The 22,181-nt window shown below is 44.6% G+C and overlaps 1 protein-coding gene across 1 annotated transcript in view; it reads left to right on the top strand.

Moving 5' to 3' along the window:
- The first annotated feature begins 12,662 nt into the window (after positions 1–12,662).
- The window catches only part of bicdl1 (BICD family like cargo adaptor 1), a 19,624-nt gene continuing 10,105 nt past the window's right edge, over positions 12,663–22,181 (top strand). Inside the window, exons 1-2 of the mRNA XM_056279685.1 lie at positions 12,663–13,052; positions 14,268–14,483. Coding sequence (XP_056135660.1) covers positions 12,663–13,052; positions 14,268–14,483 — 606 coding nt within the window. The remainder of the gene's footprint in view (positions 13,053–14,267; positions 14,484–22,181) is intronic.

The raw sequence follows: 22,181 nt of genomic DNA, 5'->3' as shown, positions 1-22,181 counted from the left end.
AGAGCAGCAGTTCCACAGCTGGTGCATCAGGCGCCACAATGTTTTCCTATAAAGAAACACTGCCCTCTGTTGGCAAAATGTTGTTATTTCGTCCGTCGCAGCGACGAGGACCATCTAGTCATCCTGTAGGGGTCGATTACTGTGGGTGCGAAGATGGCTGGTCAGTCCAATCTGCCCCCTGAATGTTCTTTGGCAGTGTGGGCATGGGATAGTGGGAGTAGCTGCAGGGTTGCTGGCACAGTCTTTCCTGGCCTGCCTGCGGCTCTCTGCTGCAGCAATCCTGGCGGCCTCACATGTGGTTGCACCATTTCGGACAGCTGCACGTCACTCTCCTCTGTTCAGACCTTTCTGTCCCCATCATGTGTCGTAGTTGATGGTGAAGGCCTTTAACGAAACCTTCAAGGTGTCTTTGAAACGCTTTTTTTTTGTTACCACCATGGGAGGGCTTGCTTGAGTTCGGCAGTCCTGTGTTAGGGATCTTGTCATCCCACTTTATGCCAAGAGGTTTTCTGAGGCATGTGGTGTGAAAGTGGTTAAGTATTTTTGCATGGCGTTTGTAAACCGTCGAAATGTAGAAGCAGGTAAATTTCTGCACATTACATTTAGGGCTGGTGGGGGAGAAATGCTGCAGTCTAGCGGCTTGGAGACCGAGATTTAGTTACATAACAGAGAACCATCCTTGTATTGGTCGAAAGGCAAGGCAGGGTAAGGTCTGTGTGACTAAGGTTTGATGTTACATAAGTGTGATTCTCATCCTGTAAAAACACACAGTGAAGACAAGATACCAGTCTAAATAGCCACTGTGAAGTGCTGCTGTTAAAGGGGGCTGGATCTGCAGCTCACTGTTTCATACTGTATTATGAAGAAGATATTTATGTTAGCTCAATGTTTGATACAGTTGATTACTTAGCAGTAAAGAAAAAACAACAGTTGGAAGGCATTGTGTAATGTGGGAGGTTTATTTATAAATAGACCTTACAGTATCTGTGACAGACACAGTATGAGGTTATTCGCGTGATCTGAGTCAGTAAACGATTTGTGTAGGAGCAGAAATTATTTTTATACACTCAATCCCTAAATGCTGAGTTTCAGTAGCTGAGACATTTTTTCCATGCACAAGTCCAAAGCGTGGTTGCACAAACTCTTAGTTATAAAAAAAAAAGGCTGCCTGATCAGTTCGTAAAATCACCTGCTCTCATTTTATATTTGAACAGAAAAACACCTCTCAGATCCGGGATTTCTTTAGCCAGGGGTCTCCAACCACCGGGCCACGGACCGGCACGGGGCCGCAAGGAAACAATATGACATACAATATTTAAATAAAAGCCCGATCCAGCGGCTGGACCGTGTAATGCTACAGGGCTTTTAATTTGAAACGGCTACTTGGAGCGTGTACAATGATGTAATTTTATCACTCATTCACGTGGCATTCGGCGGACCAATGGTAACTAATTTCATAACTCAGAGACGCACTCAGTCAGCTCGCTACTAGCAACTACTTGGCCCCCATGAGTACCGTTTCTTGAGAAGAGGTAGGGGAAATAAAAGGTCTAATGACGACGATAACGCGGAGACAGCACAGGCCGAGACGTCAAAAAAAATAAAGAAAGAAAAAAAAGAAAAGAAAAGAAAAGAAAAGAAAAGAAAAGAAAAGAAAAAGGAAAAAATAACTTCCTTCAACAGGAAATACGACGAGTCGTACCTAAAATACGACTTCATTGCGACCGGTGACTCGTATGCTCCGAGCCCCCTGTGTGTGATTTGTGGAGACAAGCTGTCTAATGAGGCAATGAAGCTCTCAAACCTGCTTCGGCACCTCGACTCTAAGCACCCTGACTGAAAGACCATAGAGTTCTTTGAGCGAAAACAACGCGAGCAAGCGGGACAGAAGCAAGTGCTGAGAGCCACCACCTCTACAAATGCTGCTGCTCTGAGAGCGTCGTACTTAGTGGTTAGTCGTATTGCTAAGGCTAAGAAGCCTTTCAGCTATCGGCGAAGAACTGATTCTGCCTGCTGCCAAGGGAGGATATGTGCCGTGAACTGTTGGGGGAAGCTGCAGCTAACAAGGTGGCAAAGTTTCCTCTTTCGGCTACCACAGGAGAATTTATGAAATTTGAGTTGTAATCTTGTATTGTAGCGAATTTGGGGGGCAGCTCGGGAACCGCCGCAGCCATACGTGAACCCGGATCTCCCATACCACGGGCGACTACGTTAACCAGTCGACTAAAGGGTCCGACCCGTCAGTTCAGATCATGGTCCGCGGTGCAAAAAAGGTTGGGGACCCTTGCTTTAGAGCTTCACGGCACACATTCTGTGGCCTTCAAATTAATATTCTTTAGCACCCTTGTGGTAGTTTGTTGTAAAAAAAACTGTGATAAATGTAAAGTGTTTTCTCAGTGGTCAGTTTAGATCATGTGACTCGTAGGTTAGCGGTCAACCAGGAAAAGACGACAGTTTGCAAGAATTTATCCATGTGTCAGACACAAAGTTCCACTCCGTTTTTCCTTACGTTTGTGCCTTGGAGAGCCTTTGCTTGTAAGTTTGTTACCTTTTCCGTGTTTTGCACAAATGTGCACATTAATAATTTGGAATTCAAACTTGGGATTAACAATACTATTTGTGATCATTTCATTTGCTAAAGTTAAAAACGGTAAGCTAAACTAAATGTAGGTTCTTGTTGTAGCATGTGCATTTAGGCTATTTGCAAGCCAAGAGAATTCATTTGTGCTGTACTTTGAGAACAGTTTGTAACCAAAACATTTTAACTTTGCATTTATTTCAGTTTTATAAAAAAGGAAAAAGGAAAAAAAGGAAAAGACGAGAAACGATGACTTAGTAAAACACCTTAACTTCACCCCCATATTCGACTCTTCTCTGAATCCTGTATGTTAGCTATCTGTCAGTTTTGCATAGATGAAACATGTATCAGGGACAGAATAGTAAAAAAGCAACCTTACAGCGGGTACAACAATTCAAGGAAAGAAAGCTTCACTTCAAGCATTCCTCGCTCATTATCACACTTCATACGCTTGAATGGCTTCAGCATTACATGATGGCAAACGAAACGTTTGAGATTGAAGATGCAATGGAGCAAAGCCAAGCATTGGAGACAAGATCCTTCTCCTCCATTTCAACAAATGGATCAAGAAGCTCTTCAGCTAGCATAGCTGCTGCCAAGGCTCATGCCAAGCTGGAGGTCGCCTGAGCCAGGGCTGAATTCCTCAAGAAGGAATCTGAAGTTATGATTGAAAAGGCTCAATTAAAAGTGATAGAGGCTCATATGGAAGCGACTCTAGCAGCTCTCAAGCATGAAAGTGAGGTAGCTGCAGCCATCGCTGAGACAAAAGTGCTGGAGGCAGCAGTGGAAGGTAAGCGTGGAGAAAAGAACTCAGATGTAAGAGAGGTCTCTGAACGCACTCGCGACTACATCATGTGTCAGTCCCAGCTAGGTTCAACAACTTCTTTAAACATTGAACCATATCAACCACCTCTAGAGCCCATCATCCATGTACTCAGACCGGAAACACCATTGAGGCAGCATCACTCTACAGCTCGAAATGTTAGAGCTCCTTGCAGAACGCTTGATAATGATGATACAACACAGCAGCCTCAGAGGCCAACACCAGTGACTCATCACAACTCTCCAGCACCACCATTCACAACCTCACCTATTATGACTATACCCCAGCCACCGCTCAACAAAGAGACCAACATAAGTGATGTCACTAGGTACTTAGCACCCCGTTAGCTTGTTAACTCAGGACTCACAAAGTTTGATGATCATCCCGAGAACTATTGGGCATGGAAGTCATCTTTCACAAATGCCATAGAAGGATTGCACCTATCAGCTAATGAGCAACTAGACCTTCTGTCAAAATGGTTGGGAGAACAGTCCGCGCATCATGTGAGGAGGATTCGAGCTGTGCATGTAGGTAATCCTATTATGGGCCCAAGAAATGCTTGGGAGTGCCTGGAAGACTGCTATGGCTCCTGGAGGTTATTGAAAAGTCTCTCTGCGACAAGATTGACAACTTTCCAGAGATCAGTAATAAAGACACTGTAAAACTTAGGGAGCTTGGAGATCTCCTACAGGAGGTGGAGTCTGCTAAATATGAAGGTTACTTAACTGGACTTACCTATCTTGACACCGCCCATGGTGTAGCACCCATTGTAGACAAGTTATCTTATAGTCTTCAAGAGAAGTGGATGGCTCAAGGTTCCCAGTACAAAGCTGTACATCATGTTGCCTTTCCTCCATTCTTGTTCTTCTGTGACTTCACCTGCAGAGAGGCACGGACACGCAATGTTCCAAGCTTTGCTCTTTCATCAGGAAACCAAAGTTTGTTGAAACTGGAGCAGCCAGCAAAGAGGCAAGGGAAAAGCTCAGTCTACACCCACAAGACAGAGGTCTTGCCAGATACTGTGAGTCAGACAAGCAGTTCAAGGAGCGATTTGGATTATGTTGACAAGAAATGCCCATTTAATAAGAAGCCCCATCCCCTCAAATGCTGCAGGGGGTTTAGGAGCAAGCCTCTAGAGGAGTGTGAGACTTTCTTAAATTGAAAATTGTATATCCTTCAGATGCTGTGCTACAACCACTCATCTGGCCAGGAACTGCAAGGCAACTATCAAATGTAAGGAATGTGACAGTGATGCTCACATTGCAGCCCTTCATCCAGGACCAGCCCCTTTAACCTCAAACGAGAATGACAGGGAGGGAGAAGCTGAAGGACCTCAACCTGCAATCACTTCTAAGTGTACTGAAGTCTGTGGAGATGGTAGAAGTATAAGGTCCTGTTCCAAGATCTGCCTAGCTAAGGTCTTCCCAGAGGGCCACCCAGAGAAGGCAATCTAGCTCTATGTATTCCTATATGACTAGAATAACAGAACGCTTGCCAGAACTGAGTTCTTCAAGCTGTTGCATGTCAAGGGAATAAACTCAGCATACACCCTACGCACCTGTGCAGGCATGACAGAGACCACAGAGAGAAGGGCCACAGGTTTCATTGTGGAGTCCTTAGATGGAGCAACAAAGGTGAAACTGCCAACTCTGATTGAATGCAACAATATGTCAGATGACAGGGCTGAAATACCAACTCCTGAGGCAGTGTATTGGCATGCTCACCTAAGGCCATTGCTCATTGCATTCCAACACTGGATCTGGAAGCCCAGATTCCTTTTCTCCTGGGTCGTGGCATCCTCCAGGGACACAAAGTGCGGGAGCAATGGAAGGGACCCAACAACACCCCTTTCGCACAGAGACTTGACCTGAGTTGGGTTTCAGTAGGAGATGTCTGCCTAGGATCAGTGCACAAGCCTGCAGCTGTAAGTGCTTACCGAACCCATGTTCTTGACAATGGAAGTCCTTCCTTTCTTCCTCCATGTCCCAACCGATTCTGCGTCAAGGGGAAGTTCAGTGTCAAGCCTCCGCCTGAAGTTTCTCTAGCATGCAACACCCTAATCTTTGACGACTGTGCCATAGGAAGCACCATCTTTGAAAGGTCAGAGAACGATGACAAAGTAGGACTGTCTATCGAAGACAGACTCTTTTTGGAAATCATGGATAGACAGATGTTCATGGAGGGCAGCAACAGTTGGTTGGCGCCAGTACCATTCAGAACATCATGCCAGCGGCTCCCCAACAATAGAAACCAAGCATTAACACGCCTTACTTCTCCTCTACGCACACTGGAAAAGAAGCCTGAGATGAAGACTCACTTCGTCACCTTCATGCAGAACATCTTTGATCGTAAACATGCTGAGATGGCTTCTCCCCTGCAAGAATTCCAGGAATGTTGGTATTTGCCTATCTTCGGGGTGTGCCACCCACAGAAGCAAGATCAAATCAGAGTTGTCTTCGACTCCAGTGCACAAAAGCAAGGCATCTCGCTCAATGATGTTCTTCTTTCTGGTCCAGACATAAACAACAGTCTACTTGGAGTTCTACTGGATTTCAGATGGGAACTAGTGGCTGTGACTGCAGACATCGAGCGGATGTTCCACAGTTTCATTGTAAGAGAGGAAAGCAGAGATTGCCGTCGTTTTCTCTGGTTCAAGAACAATGACACCAGCAAAGAGATCATCAAATACCGCATGAGGGTGCACGTATTCGGGAACAGTCCATCTCCTGCTGTGGCCATTTATGGTCTCCGACGCACAGCTGCCCATGGTGAAGAGGAGTACTGTTCAGATGCCAAGTGCTTTGTTGAGGGAGGGTTTTATATTGATAACAGACTTCTGTCAATGCCCACAGCTGCTGAAGCTATCGACCTGATTGCACGGACACAGGAGATGCTCACCACCTCAAATCTGAAACTTCACAAGTTTGCCTGTAACAGCAAGGAAGTAATGTAAACATTCTTCACCGAAGATCATGCGAAAGGACTCAAGGACCTTGATTTGGATGTTGATCCTATTCCTATCCAATGCAACCGTGGACTTTTCTGGGATCTGAAGAAGGACATATTTACCTTCCTTGTAGCAGACACACCGAGAAGCCTTTTACACGCAGAGGGATACTCGCTACTGTCAATAGTCTCTTCAACCCACCTCTGTTTGTCGCACCCATCACCATCCAGGGAAAGTTGCTGCTACGGGAATTATCAAGTGAGGCTCTTGACTGGGATTCCCCCCTTCCTGAAGATAAGGAAGAAGAATGGAACACCTAGAGGAAATCACTGCATGAGCTCAAGCAGTTGGAGAGTCCCAGACCACATGTTGCCACCACCCTTTCTACAGCTCTGAGAAAGGAACTTCACATTTTCTCAGATGCTTCTGTCAAAGCGATTGCGGCAGTAGCATATCTCTGTGTCATCGACAGAGAAAGAGCATGTCACACTGAATTTGTCCTTGGTAAAGCGAAGCTAGCTCCACGAGCTGCTCATACCATTCCCGGACTGGAACTGGGAGCTGCTGTTCTAGCTGCAGAGATAGCAGAGATGGTCACCAGGAACTGGACTTAGCCCCAGATGCCGTGGAGTTCTACACGGATAGCAGAGTTGTCCTGGGATACATCTATAACCAGACACGACGTTTCTATGTATACATCAGTAACAGAGAGCGTATCAGGAAGGTCTCAAGCCCAGCACAATGGCATTATGTCTCTACGAGGCATAACCCTGCAGATCACACCACTCGCTCCTTACCAGCAGCTCCGTTGAGCACCGCCAGCTGGTTCACACCACCCGCTTCCCTGTCACAAACTGAAAAAGAACCATCTCTGGAAGAGGAAAGGTTCGACCTCATTGATCCAGAAGTAGATGTGGAAGTTTGTTCTCTCGCCACCACACTATCTACAGATAACTGCTATCTAGGATCCCAACGTTTCGAGCGATTTTCTTCATGGAGGTCACGAGTGAGAGCCACAGCTTCTCTGATACACATATATAACCAAGTCCAGTTGCACTTGATTCAATTCCTTTGGATAACTCAGTTGGTTAAGTATCTAATTAATACCGGGCGGGGAGTGTCATGGCACACGTTCTGTGGCCTTCAAATTCATATTCTTTAGCACCCCTTGTGGTAGTTTGTTGTAAAAAAAACGGTGAAAATGTAAAGTGTTTTCTCAGTGGTCAGTTCAGATCATGTGATTCGTATGTTAGAGATCAACCAGAAAAACGGCAGTTTGTAAGAATTTCTCCGTGTGTCAGACGGAAAGTTCCGCTCCGTTTTTCTTTACGTTTGTGCCTTGGAGAACCTTTGTTTGTAAGTTTGTTACCTTTTCCGTGTTTTGTGCAAATGTGCATTTAATAATTGGGAATTCAAACGTTTGGATTAACAATGCTATTTGTGACCATTCCATTTGCTAAGGTTAAAAATGGTAAACTAAGCTAAATGTAGCTTATTGTCATACCATGTACATTTAGGCTATTTGTAAGCAATGAAAATTCATTTGTGCTGTACTTTGAGAACAGTGTGTAACCAAAGCATTGTAACTTTGCATGTATTTCAGTTTTACAAAAAAAAGGAAAAGAAGAGAAACAAGGACTCAGTAAAACACCTTAACTTCAATCCCGTGTTCGACTTTTCTCTGAATCCTGTTTGTTTGCTATCTGTAAGTTTTTGCGTAGATGAAACAAGCATCAGGGACAGAATAATGTGAATTAGACTTGTTTGTTTACCGAGCATTTTTTTGGGACACAAGTGTGATATCTAATTTTCTCCACGGATGGCGCCCAAGAGCTGTGGATATTAATCTCCAATATTTATCTCCTTCCCCAAAAGAGGAAGGCGATGTAAACATCTGTCTGTGGAAAAACAAGGCAACAGAAAGCTTCAGGTGGCCTTTCAAAGGCTAATACAACAGAGATCCATAATTTGATATGTTTTGGGGTTTAAATTGACTAGAAATGGATGTTTTCTCGGTCGATTCTCAGTCCCCGATGTTAGAGAACATTTTCACTGCCTTTGGCACAAACACCTCTTAGCAGTCAGAACTTTTCATTTTTATTCTAATTTAACTTTCTATCGTTTTTCTTGTAAACAATTTCTCAAAGAAAGACTTTACTTTTAATTACTGGAGTTATTTGTGTTATTGTTGATAGGGATGACCATCGAATCAGTCTATAAAAGGATTATTCGGATCTAAAGATGGTTGTTTTTCCCCACCCTGTATTACCATGAGTTCAACAACAAGGCATTAAAGTAACACAGACAATGCAGTCTGCTGAACCCAACATGTCATTCATCATGGCAGTGAGGTTTTGATGCGCCCTTAGGAAATCATTCCATTAGACAGTGTGTGGCCCCTTGACTCTTAAATCTACAAAGCGGGGGGATGGCAGGCTGTGACCCACATCTTCTGTGCCCATCCTTTATCAGCTCAAGAGGCTTTATTTGTAATCATTCATCATCATCATCACTACCCCATCCCTCCATCTTCCGGGCTAGCACCACCCACCAAACCATGCACACACACACACACACACACACACACACACACACACACACACACACACACACACACACACACACACACACACACACACACACACACACACACACACACACACACACACACTGTTTCTCTATACTTGTGGGGACCTTTCATTGACTACATTCATTCCCTAGCCCTTAACCCTTGCCCTAACCTTAACCTAATCTTAATTCTAACTTTAACCCTGAAGCCAAGTCTTTGAAAGGTCAGAGAACAATGACAAAGTAGGACTGTCTATCGAAGACAGACTCTTTTTGGAAATCATGGATAGACAGATGTTCATGGATGGCAGCAACAGTTGGTTGGCGCCAGTACCATTCAGAACATCATGCCAGCGGCTCCCCAACAATAGAAACCAAGCATTAACACGCCTTACTTCTCCTCTACGCACACTGGAAAAGAAGCCTGAGATGAAGACTCACTTCGTCACCTTCATGCAGAACATCTTTGATCGTAAACATGCTGAGGTGGCTTCTCCCCTGCAAGAATTCCAGGAATGCTGGTACTTACCTATCTTCGGGGTGTGCCACCCACAGAAGCAAGATCAAATCAGAGTTGTCTTCGACTCCAGTGCACAAAAGCAAGGCATCTCGCTCAATGATGTTCTTCTTTCTGGTCCAGACATAAACAACAGTCTACTTGGAGTTCTACTGGATTTCAGATGGGAACTAGTGGCTGTGACTGCAGACATCGAGCAGATGTTCCACAGTTTCATTGTAAGAGAGGAAAGCATAGATTGCCTTCGTTTTCTCTGGTTCAAGAACAATGACACCAGCAAAGAGATCATCAAATATCGCATGAGGGTGCACGTATTCGGGAACAGTCCATCTCCTGCTGTGGCCATTTATGGTCTCCGACGCACAGCTGCCCATGGTGAAGAGGAGTACTGTTCAGATGCCAAGTGCTTTGTTGAGGGAGGGTTTTATATTGATAACAGACTTCTGTCAATGCCCACAGCTGCTGAAGCTATCGACCTGATTGCACGGACACAGGAGATGCTCACCACCTCAAATCTGAAACTTCACAAATTTGCCTGTAACAGCAAGGAAGTAATGTAAACATTCTTCACCGAAGATCATGCGAAAGGACTCAAGGACCTTGATTTGGATGTTGATCCTATTCCTATCCAATGCAACCGTGGACTTTTCTGGGATCTGAAGAAGGACATATTTACCTTCCTTGTAGCTGACACACCGAGAAGCCTTTTACACGCAGAGGGATACTTGCTACTGTCAATAGTCTCTTCAACCCACTCAGGTTTGTCGCACCCATCACCATCCAGGGAAAGTTGCTGCTACGGGAATTATCAAGTGAGGCTCTTGACTGGGATTCCCCCCTTCCTGAAGATAAGGAAGAAGAATGGAACACCTAGAGGAAATCACTGCATGCACACACACACACACACACACACACACACACACACACACACACACACACACACACACACACTCTGTTTTTCTATACTTGTGGGGACCTTTCATTGACTACATTCATTTCATAGCCCTTAACCATCATAACTACACGCAAGCATGTGACACACATGCGCACACGCGCACACACACACACACACACACACACACACACACACACACACACACACACTGGTTCTCTAAACTTGTGGGGACCCCTCATTGACTACATTCATTCCCTAGCCCTTAACCCTTGCCCTAACCTTAATTCTAACTTTAACCCTGAAGCCAAGTCTTAATCCTAAAATAGACATTTTCCCTCATGGGGACCCATAAAATGTCCCTACAGTGTAGGTGGTTTCTGGGTTTTCTATCCTAATGGGGACATTTGGTACCTGGTATACACACACAAACACACGCACACACGCATGCACGCGCACACACGCACACACACACACACACACACACACACACTTTCATTTCCCCAGAGAAAACATGAAGGATTATGAGATGAGAGATGAGAGAGAGAGCGAGGGAAAGAGAGAGAGAGTGCGAGGGAGAGAGAGAGAGAGAACGAGAGAGAGAGATAGAGAGAGAGAGGGGGAGAGAACAGTCAGAGCAGAAAAACAACTAGTTAGTTGAAGACTGTTTTATTTAAGCATGCCTGTTAACTTTCGTGTTTTACTTGTTTTTGTTCTCTGCTCGGATAAGTACAGTTATAAAATGGTGAGCATCACCTTTTCACAAAATGTGAGATTGTTTCATTTGATAGAGAACAGCAAATATTGCTCCTTTCGCTCTCACTCTCTCTCTCACTCACACACACACACACACACACACACACACACACACACACACACACACACACACACACACACACACACACACACACACACACACACACACACACACACACACACATCGAGGCTTGGAGAAACCCCAAGATATATTGATACATAAAAAATAACAACCTCTGTGAGCGAGGATAATTTTTAATAGGGTACTCCGGTGAAACAGCAAAAAAGAAGCGACCATAATGTAATTCATACAGGCCAAGCCTTCTCATAATCGAAAAGGATTCACTGCAGTCCAGCCCTTCATTATTTTCATTGGAAATCTGACTAAACCATGGCCTGGAAGAGTAGCTGTTTCCTAACGAATAGCTGGAGTTTGTCCAATATACTAGGCCTACTCTGACTGGACACAACCCTCATGATTAGCCTAGTCTTTTAATTGATAAAAAATATTTGGGGAAAAAATGTTTCGACGAAGGATTTCTCATTAGCTTTACGGAGAATCATTTCGCATTCTTTTATCATTTAGAAGACTGTTGACGTTTTGTTCGCTGATGTTTCACTGAAATTAAAATCTAAACAGTCCTGAGGGCATTTCATAGTGTGATTAGCCTAAAACATGGGTTACGCGTGGAGCTTACCCACACACACACACGCACACACACACGCACACGCACACGCACACGCACACGCACACGCACACGCTTGCTTCAAACCTGTCGGTCGAAATGACAGCGCTACCTACCGAAATGTGCTACTTAGCGGCTCTGCCCAAGGTGGGGAGGTTAGGGTTAGGTGATGGGGTTCGACCGCTATGAATTAGCGCTACGGGAGCATTTTTCGACAAAAACAGCATACATCGTCAGAAAACCGGTCCCAGTGTGACTCCGTGACAGACTGACATCCACACAGGCGGACCCGCACATCGTAAATGTCACGCATGGCTCACGACCGAGACCGACCACCCGCGTAACGCAAAGCACCAAAAATATGGCGCTATCTTTTTCGGCCAATGGCTGGCGGTGTTTTTAACAGGTTGCACGTGACGTAGCCGACGTGGCGTGGCTTCGCCGGGTTAGTCTGTTCGGATGGCGGATGCCGCCGGTGTCAACGGGCCGATCATTATGGGGCGCTGGGACCCCGTACCGTTCCGGGATGGACGTCGACTGAGCGACCGTCAACTAGGAGTTCGTCGAGGCGGCCAGACGCACGGATAAAACGATTCTACCGACTCCGGTGAACAAATCCCGCGTCGTCAGTCAACCGCAGAGGAGGCGGTGTTCGTTTTGCGGGTTAACCTGGAGGAGAGGAAAGGCGAGGGGGGGAAATTTGAACTACAGGTGTTTGCCATTTTTTGTATTTTTTTTTCTTCTAAGTATATTCGGTTGGAAACGTGAGGAGCTGCGTAAAATGGAGGAACTGTCGAGTAGTAGGTCTGATCAGCCCAACCCAGTTACAGGGTGGGTTCATCCGGAATAATAAATCAGTCGGTTTATCCGTTGGATTCTTCTCCACCGGGCGGCGATGTCCGCTTTCTGCCTCGACCTGCACGCGTCGGCCGGGGTTTCAGCACCGCCCGAGCTGGACAGCGACGGTATGGAGCAACCGGCGGTGGACCGAGCCAACACCACCGCACCGGACACGGCTGGGTTTCAGGGCCTCGGCATGGTGCTGGAGGAGGAACTGGCCATGCTCACCGGAGATCATCGGGATGATGATGATGATGATGACGATGAGTCGCCGGACCCCGAGGCGCCCACACCGGGTCAAAATACAGACCTGCTGTCGCTCTTCCGCCAAAAAGAGAAGGACTTAGTTTTAGCTGCTAAACTTGGAAAGGCACTGCTGGAGAGAAACCAAGATTTGACTAAGCAATATGAGCAAATGAACAAAGATCTCAACGATAAATTAGAGGTAAATTGTACACGGGCTACAACTGTAATTCACTGTAGGGTCTATTTTGGGGGGCTAATCTAAAGCACTGGATCGGCCTAAGTGTGGGCCTGCACTAACATTGTAAACAAATTCGCGAATGTCGCAAGGAATTTGTCTGTCAGTAGGCTACACATAAAGTTGAGATGTTGGATGGTTTGATATTAAACGTTTGTTTTCTCTTCCTCTGATTCCCAGATGAGATCGTGGTCATATAATTACCCACAATGGGCTCTACAAATATGCTGCACAGGGCACTTTCTTTATACAGCCAGATAGACATATGTGTGGTGATATTGATGTAAACTGCAGTGTGTTTTACACTTAAGCAGAATAGCTGTCAGAGGTGTGTGTGTGGTTGGGGGGGGGGGAATCTGAAAACAGCAAAGCGTTTATTCATGTTATTTGCGTTTGAAATCCTCCTCACAAGCCAGCATGAGGCCTGGGGGAAAAAAACAAAAGCTAATCCCCTGACTGTAATGGCCAGGGCCTACTGTATCTACTGTCCATCTGTTCAACCTTTTTGATCCATATTTAGCTCCATGTTGTGGTTCAGACTGAAACGATGCTATTATCATTCAGACAATCAGAATCATGTTTCTGTTTTCTTATTTCCTGTTCTATTCTGACCAGTCTTGTTCCTGTTCTGTCTTCATCCCATCCTCGATCAGGCTTTATTGAAACACTGGCCACCCATATGCCAGATGTTTCAGACCTGACGACCCCCATAATCCCCAACCAAACTCTGGCAGCCTCTGGTGGTGCAATGTGTCTGTCCACCCACTATTCCTGTCATGAGAATAGAGGACAAGGCCCCATTGCTCTAAATTGTCCCAGCAGGAGCTACGGCACCAAATACCTAGCTACAGTTTCTATACGCCATCTGGTTCATAACATTGCCATAATTTAAGCTTTAAGCTGTGTTTGCCTTTTAACAAGTACCACTTGTTTCTTATTTTGTGCTATCAGTATTTTTTTTCTTCATAAAAGTACATCAATTTGTTTTTTTTTTTTTTAATCAATGTCAATTTACACAGAAAATCCTCCATTTCTGGTCCAAGGCATAAAAATCAAGCTCATTTTAATGTGGTTTCGGCTTATCTGTTAAGATGACAAATGAATCAAACCATATCCACTTAAACTGCAACTGGATAGCTCTCTGATGCCAGTGCTGTATCCTCCCTCCTCCACAAACAGCACCTGGAGCAGGAAAAACATGAGCTGCGTCGGCGCCTGGAGAGCCGAGAGGGTGAGTGGGAGGGCCGCGTGGCCGAGCTGGAGACAGACGTCCAGCTGCTGCAGGGTGAGCTGGAGCGCCACCAGGTCCAGCTGCGAGAGGCTGACAGGGACAAGACCAGGGCAATCGGTGAGCTCTCTGAGCAGAACCACAGACTACTGGAGCAACTCAACAGGGTGAGGAACTCTGTGTGTGTGTGTGTGTGTGTGTGTGTGTGTGTGTGTGTGTGTGTGTGTGTGTGTGTGTGTGTGTGTGTGTGTGTGTGTGTGTGTGTGTGTGTGTGTACATGTTAGTGTTTCAAGCCAGCTGTGCCACTCTGCTTGCTCAGAGGGGCTACCACCCCTATTTTTTTATTTTTGACTTCAATGGAAAATTTTTGGGTCACATAATGTAAAAGCTGATTAAGAGTGCTTTCTCCTTGGCGAGATGTGTGTGTGTGTGTGTGTGTGTGTGTGTGTGTGTGTGTGTGTGTGTGTGTGTGTGTGTGTGTGTGTGTGTGTGTGTGTGTGTGTCCTTCCTTGCTGTAGCCCCAGGACCACTAAGTTCAGTACAAGCCTCCCTGGCTGACACAACAAAAGATGCTCAGCGAAGTGAAGATCCTCCCTCCTTGAATACACACCATCATTAGTCTGTCTCACTCCAACTCGACCTGGAATTTGAGAACTCGTCACAAAGAAAGTTGAAATCTCACATCCTGTTCTGAATAATTCAGAGTGATTTGACAGCACAGCTATCCAATAGTGCCTTGCTTATTGATGGGTAATTTAGGTGCAATTTGTTTGGACAGGTGGAAAATAAAAAAACACCCTCAGGAGACAGACGGCGATCGAAAGTAAGGAAGGGATTCAACAAAGAATGAGTCTGAATGAGGGTAAGAGAAAGATACTGACAGACAGGTGCTGAAAGAAAAGGAGAGAGTAGGGCAGAAGGGCAGGAAAAGGGAGCAGGTTTGGTATCAGCTTGAGTCCATGTCCTGTGATCCACACACATCAGGAGAGACTGTGATTGATCCTGCTCTATAGTGGATGCAGATTAATAGTGCCGAGAGTGCCAGGGTTCTGTAGCTATGCATGATTAAACTTCCCTAAGCTGCTCCTGTAGCAGCACCGCAGCCCCAATCACTCAATCTTTACTAAAGAGGGACACTTTGGTCCGACAGAATGGTCAGTTACCTCCAGGCAAACTTCATCCCTACATCAGCAAGATGGGCAGACGTTTGGCAACCAAACCCATAAGGAGTGATTGATATTCACTGAATATTTCTTTAACGCGTAGCCTAAAAGCAGTACATAGCGCCATATCAGGTAGTGACTCTCACGTTAACAGGGAGTGGCATGCTTTTGAAGCTGGATTTAAGTTGTGTTATGCTACCTTGCATGTCTGAGGGATATACTGGCACTTATAAGCACATTGTAACACCTAAACACCCAGAGGTGCTGCTAGTGCTTTAAACAAAGGCATCATTGAATTAAAAACTGCTGTCGGGTGGGCTGGTGTGTGTGTGAATGGGGGGGGGTGCTAAAGCCAACTTTCATAGCAGCCAAGAGATTCATATGTAGAGACTGGCAGGTTGAAACCTGCTGAGCTGCTTTTGTGACACTCCTGGCAGTGCTGTTGATGGCATGGATGACACTGGCTGCACTGGGCTGCGTTGCCTTGCTGCCTGTCCGTCCTCCTCCTCCTGCTGGGCACAGGTTGCCCCCTTTGCTCAAGGAAAATAGGGCTGTCTTTGGTTGTTTTCTGTCTCGGTGATGCCCCTATAGCTGCTGCTGGACACTACTAGTCCTTCAGACCTGCTCTCCCATTCATCTCCATATCTGATCTGGTTAAGTGTAAGAGCCCACCCCACCTTGCCCCACCCCCATCATCACTTGTACCAAGGCCTGTGCTGCTCCCTGCACTGGTTGGTTCCTATGAATCCTCAGTTAGGAAGTCATCGCAGGCACTGATGGCAAAGGCAAAGGGCACTGTATTGATTACAGACCAGTGTCAATATCAAATGTAGATGACAAACTATATACCACAATCATTTGTGAGAGATTTGAAACAATAACGTTGTACTTAAATGATGAAGAGTCACTCTGGATTTATGGATTGCAGTGAAACCCAGGACAATATTAGAAGGACCTTGTGTATCATAGATAGTACAGAAAGGCAAAATAAAGCTGCTGCTCTGATAAGCCTTGATGAAGAGAAAGCCTTTAATAGGGTTAACTGGTTATTTTTGTATCAAACACTAGAAAAAAATAGATTTGAAGAAAGATCAATAAATTTAGATCAATCTAAGCCGACTGGTATTTTATCCAAGAGTGTTGCTCAAGAAAGAGACACGCATAAAGGCTGCAGTCTTAGTCCTTCTCTCTATGCGATCTACAAAGAACCCCTGGCCCAAGCAATCCGTCAAGATCGAGATTTGGAAGAAACAGATTTAGGCTCCTCAGAAAAGCATTTAGCATAATTAAACTACATTTGATTTGAACGAGGCCTGGGCATGGGGATCCATGTGGGTGTTCCCCTGAAAGTGGTCTGTATTATGTTTTGGACAGTTATGACTCAGCAAGGTTCATGAGACCTAATTGAACTTATTGATCCAAATCTCACAATTCACTGGGTTGGGTCGGAGGAGAACCTGCTGGGTAATAAAACAAAATGAGGTTGGCCACAGTGCTCTCTCTATCAATCTTCTTCCCTCTCTCTTTCTCCCTCACACATTGTCTCTCTTTTCTTCTGTCTGTCTTACTCTCTTCTCTCGTTCCCTGCCTTCTGTTGGATAGGTAGCAACAGGCTGTGGTTTTCTTGCTAAGTGTACACAGCTCTGAGTGAGCAGAGCGAATCCAAATTCCCCTGAGGAAACGCTGCAGTAGTAAAGCCACCTCGAGCTGGCTATTTTCATCTGCGTTTCTTAGTTTTTCCTTGAACAGGGGAAGAAAACAACTCGGTGTGCGGCTGTGCGGCCTCTTGTCTGTGAGTTAGTCCCTCTCCAGATTATAAAATAGCACATGTTGTTGTGCAAAAATCATCTTGACCTATATGTATTCCGCGTATGGACATGTGTCTAGTCAGTAGGCCTACATAGATTATACCACTCAGTGGTTTTCCAAAACAGCCCTCCGAGGAAAGCTGCACAAGTTATCAACAGCTTGTTATTGAAGTCTTGACATGCATGCTGGAAATGACATTTTAGATGCGGTCACTGGACAACAGACGTATGCAGCGAGGTCCAGACACTATATTGACAGTACAGTCACGTCTGCAGCCTCAGTCACTCCTCAAACACAAGCTGAGAAGAGACAGATAAAAGGGCTAGGTGTCACTATGACACCACCGTGCCTGGTCCTCAGTTTTGCTAAAAAACTCCTGAAGGGCAGTTTTTCAAACATAACTTAGAGTGCGTGATTGGATTTAGAAAAAAAAATTGTTGTAAAATTGTAAAAACAATGGACATTCATCACAGTACCTCCTGTTGAGGAAGAGGTTCACTAACAAGAGCATCAAACAGTGTTGGGAAGATTACTTTTGAAATGTAAGAGGTTACAGATTACTAGTTACCCTGTTAAAAATGTAATATGTAATGTAAATATTTCAGTTACTTCGAAGTAATGTAACTTATTATATTTGATTACTTTCCTAACAAATGTTTTAAACTGGGAAATAAAGCTGAAAAGTAAAAATTAGAGTGCATACTGCCCAATGACTGGAGCTTGTCTAGACATAGAGACAGCTCCTTGTAAGCCATCCTACTCTTGATGGTGTTGCACTCAAATTTGTCCCAAGAGCTTTGCTCACTCGCATTGTCAAGTCAAGTCAATTTTATTTGTATTGCCCAATATCACAAATTACAAATTTGCCTCAAGGGGCTTTATAGCAACACAGCATCCTGTCCTCAGGCTCTCACATTGGATAAGGAGCAACTCCCTAAATAAAACCCTTTTAACAGGGAGAAAAAATGGAAAGACACCTCAGGGAGCACAACAGAGGAGGGATCTCTCTCCCAAGATGGACAATGTGCAATGGATGTTGTGTTTACACAATTTACAAAATACAATATTAAAAGAGGGTAACAGAATTATACTGGAATTACAAAATATATGAAGAATATGATGGGGAGGATACCAAGCAGTGTCCAGACACCACCAGAACAGCCCAGGACCCAAGCCACGTGACCAGCATCACCATGTAAACAAAACAACAACAAAAAATAGCCACACGTCTTAGTGAGAGAAGGATATAAAATTAAAACAGGATAGCAAAATCATATGGATTTATAAGATACACGAAAAGAAAATGTGATGAGGGGGATGCCAAGCAGTGTCCAGGTGGTGACCACCATCACCACGGAGACCTGAGAGGAGGACAGACTGCATGTGCACACAAGGGAGACTCACATCACACCATTTACACACAGAAGAAGAAAGGAGAAGACATCATTCAGAGAGAGAGAGAAAAGACGTGTGAGAGAAGAGAACAGTTTGTAGTAGTCAGTAATTTATATGCTATAATCTCGTCGGCAGAACAGTGGTTGGTAAATTCAGTGAGACAGAAACTGACCCATCATGCAATACTGCTTGTGAAGCACTCAAATTAAAGGCAATTGATTGTAGGCTAAGGCAAAAAGATGAATTTTAAGTTTGGATTTAAAGGACTCAACAGACTCTTGATTGTCTGATGGCAGCAGGCAGGTTATTCCACAAGAACGGGGCCAGATGGGAAAAGGCCCTGCCACCAGCTGACTTCTTTTTAACTTTGAGTACACACAGGAGCCCTGTATGTTGAGAGTGGAGAGCTCGAGATTGTCCAGAAATGTGCCAAAAGAAGGCATTCCTACACAGCAAAAAGATACAAAGCAGCAGAATTAATGTTATATACTACATATAAGCTTTTTACCGAAAAAGTATATATTGTGATGTAACTCCTTTGTAATCACCAACGTTTTTATCAGTAACTGTAATTTAATTACAAATTTTTCTCAGTAACTGTAGCATATAATTACATTTATTTTGTAATTTAATTACATAATGCCGTTACATGAAACTAGTTACTCCCCAACACTCCAAATGGATGGAACAGGGATGACCTTGGAAAGGCAGGACTCTCCACAGGAAGTGATGTAAGTCACAGGGTAAAATGCAGCTCTGATGGGATTAGACCATAATCCTTAGTAATAGCCTTGCCATATGCGTTCAGTCGGGAGACACAAAAACTCTAATACTTACTGCACTTAAATAATAAACAGAGGCAAACCCTACTTAGATGTTTGGCTGAAAAAAATTATAATTTAGCTACACTTCATCGCTGTAGTCACATCTCAGCCCGAGGCCATGTCATTCACCCCCTGCAGTTACTCCAGGCTTAGTGTTCCTGTATATGTTTCCGAGTCTGTGTGTGTGTGTGTGTGTGTGTGTGTGTGTGTGTGTGTGTGTGTGTGTGTGTGTGTGTGTGCGCGCGCGCGTGTGTGTGTGTGTGTGTGTGTGTGTGTGTGTGTGTGTGTTGCTCGGGCCCGGGACAAGATGACCTCCAAAGCCACCCCCGGTGTGTTTGCCTGCACACAGGTTTATTTTTTGGTGTGTGTATGGCTGCATCTGAAAGTAAACATGTTAATATTATAAAGATGAAGTAGTGATGTGTGTGTTGGTCTTGACAGATCCTGGGCCAGGGTGAGGACAGCCAATCTCCAATGCTTAATCTGATCAGAGGGAACCAGCATAGGGAACATTTCTCTAATTATATTGCCACACATGCTCAGAGAAGGGAAGGGATGCATTGACGTAAACATAAGTGTGTGTATGCTCTATGACTGTCGTCAGTTCTAAACCTCAGGCTTCTAAATGGCATTAACATTTAGCTAATTGGGCAACCGTAGTAGCTGAACCATACCAGCTGCTAGAGGAAAGGGTTTTACTGGGTTTGATCGTTCATTCATAATTTATGTCTATTATTTAAGACTACAATTAAAGATGAAATGGGAGCAAAAATGTGGGAATCCATGTTGTACCCTGCTTTATTAGTAGAGTACATTCATTTTTTTTCTCTACTTGTGACTTCATCCCAGTGCCTCTACAATTCCCAGCCTAGTGCTGAACATAGGCCCTGGGCATTTCTCCAGCCATCATCTTAGTTTAAACGCAACCGCTGCAGCAACAGGCAGGCCATCAAATAACATCTGTTGTTGTCTGTCTGCCTATTGTGGCTGCTTGTTTCAGGGCACATCTTTCTAATTGGCACCTAGTCGCTGATGGTGGATTTGTTGCACAATCATTTCAAGGTGGGGTTTGCTCAGCCTCCCTCTGTCTAGACCACACAGTGCTCTGTGAAAATGACTTAGGAAAATACTAGAAGGATGGAGATCACAAGTCATGGCTCCACCAATCCTGCCTCTCCCCAGTTACTATGACAACTGGTGTGACATGCGAACTGCGGTTCCGTGTGTTGTTACCATGGGAATGTACTCTCAGGGGAACTGCAAGAGGATACTGTCATCATGATGCTTGGGTTGTGACACAGACCCCTGGAAACAGCACACACATATTGGCCCGTTATAGCTGCAGCCCCTTGTGCACAGTACGTCACGTTCTGACGCCACACACTTACCCACAGTGCACACTGGACTCATCAGAGACGAACCAATGTAGAAACTAGACTTAAAACCCAGAGACTTGTGTTTTCCCTACATTCGACAAGTGTAGGGGGAATATGACAGAGCTTGTCTCTCAGCCCTACTTTTTTGTCCTGGATTTTGTTATAGTAGTCTGATTTGCCCTCTTAGTGCATGGTCGCTCTGGTAACCCTTGATCTGGGATCTGAGGACTTTATGGTCAGATTAAGGGGAATATCAGCAAATCTGGCAGCCAGCAGTCCCACCATCATGTATTTTTTTCCTCACTGTGATCTCAATCTGTCAGGCGCAGTGTGCCACTAGGCCAAGTTCATGTTCCTGCTGTGACCTGTCTCTGCATATAACTCCACTTCCTTTCTCATCCAGTGCAGAAATGATAACACTGCTGTTGGATATTAAAAAAAACTTTTGTCCTAAGTCAGTTTTTCAGGAATTTACAAAAGCTGTCTTGTTCCGAGACTGATGGATGTGTTTGGGGAAATTATGTTGGGACTTTTCAGTGTGTTTCAGGGGGCCTAGTTTTCATGAAATGTGCCCATGCTACAGAGGACGAGATAAAAACTCAACTGAAAACATGCAAACAAGCAGCTAAAGAAAAAAGAAAAAACAGAAATGCATTTAAGTTGGAGTTATAAAGTTTTTCTGCAAAGACAGTGATGAGCTATTGGATGGTGTTATTCTGCTGTTGTAAAGCGGTGCAGAACATTCGGTGACTGTCCCTGAATACCCAATGATTCTACATCACTCGTGTATAGCATAAGAAGGTGATGTCACTTGGACTCAAAGGATCAATAGTAGCTGCAAATTATTCTTAGCAATTTGTTTTAATCCACTTGGTGTGCTAGATACAGTTTTAGATTTTCAGTTAGGAAAAAATGACATCATTGTAAGATTTTTTTTTTTAATTGTAGCATCTTTCATTGAGAGGTGGCTTGCACAGGTAATACATAGATTGCAGTGTCAGAGTAGTTTGTTCAATACTGCACTGGCTGCTGTGATGGAAGTCAGGGCAGCTGCCTGGCTAGATGGGATCAGGCAACTGTCACCTACTAACTTGCTTAAAGGGATCATTCATGTTGAATTTTTTTTTATTTCCTGTCACACAGAGATCATGTCCATTTTGTATGGCTATTTGAAACTGCTGCCATCACTTCCTTATGCCGGAAAATCTAGTCTAAAATATCACACCTCAAACAACTGTGCAAACACAGCTAAGGAATTACACTGTTGGCACAGGACTATGGGAGTTTTTTTGGCATTC

Source organism: Lampris incognitus, chromosome 1, assembly GCF_029633865.1.
Source record: "Lampris incognitus isolate fLamInc1 chromosome 1, fLamInc1.hap2, whole genome shotgun sequence".
NCBI classification, from domain to species: Eukaryota; Metazoa; Chordata; class Actinopteri; order Lampriformes; family Lampridae; genus Lampris; species Lampris incognitus.
Note: the sequence above shows the minus strand (reverse complement) of the source record. Positions and strands in the feature narration are given on the sequence as shown.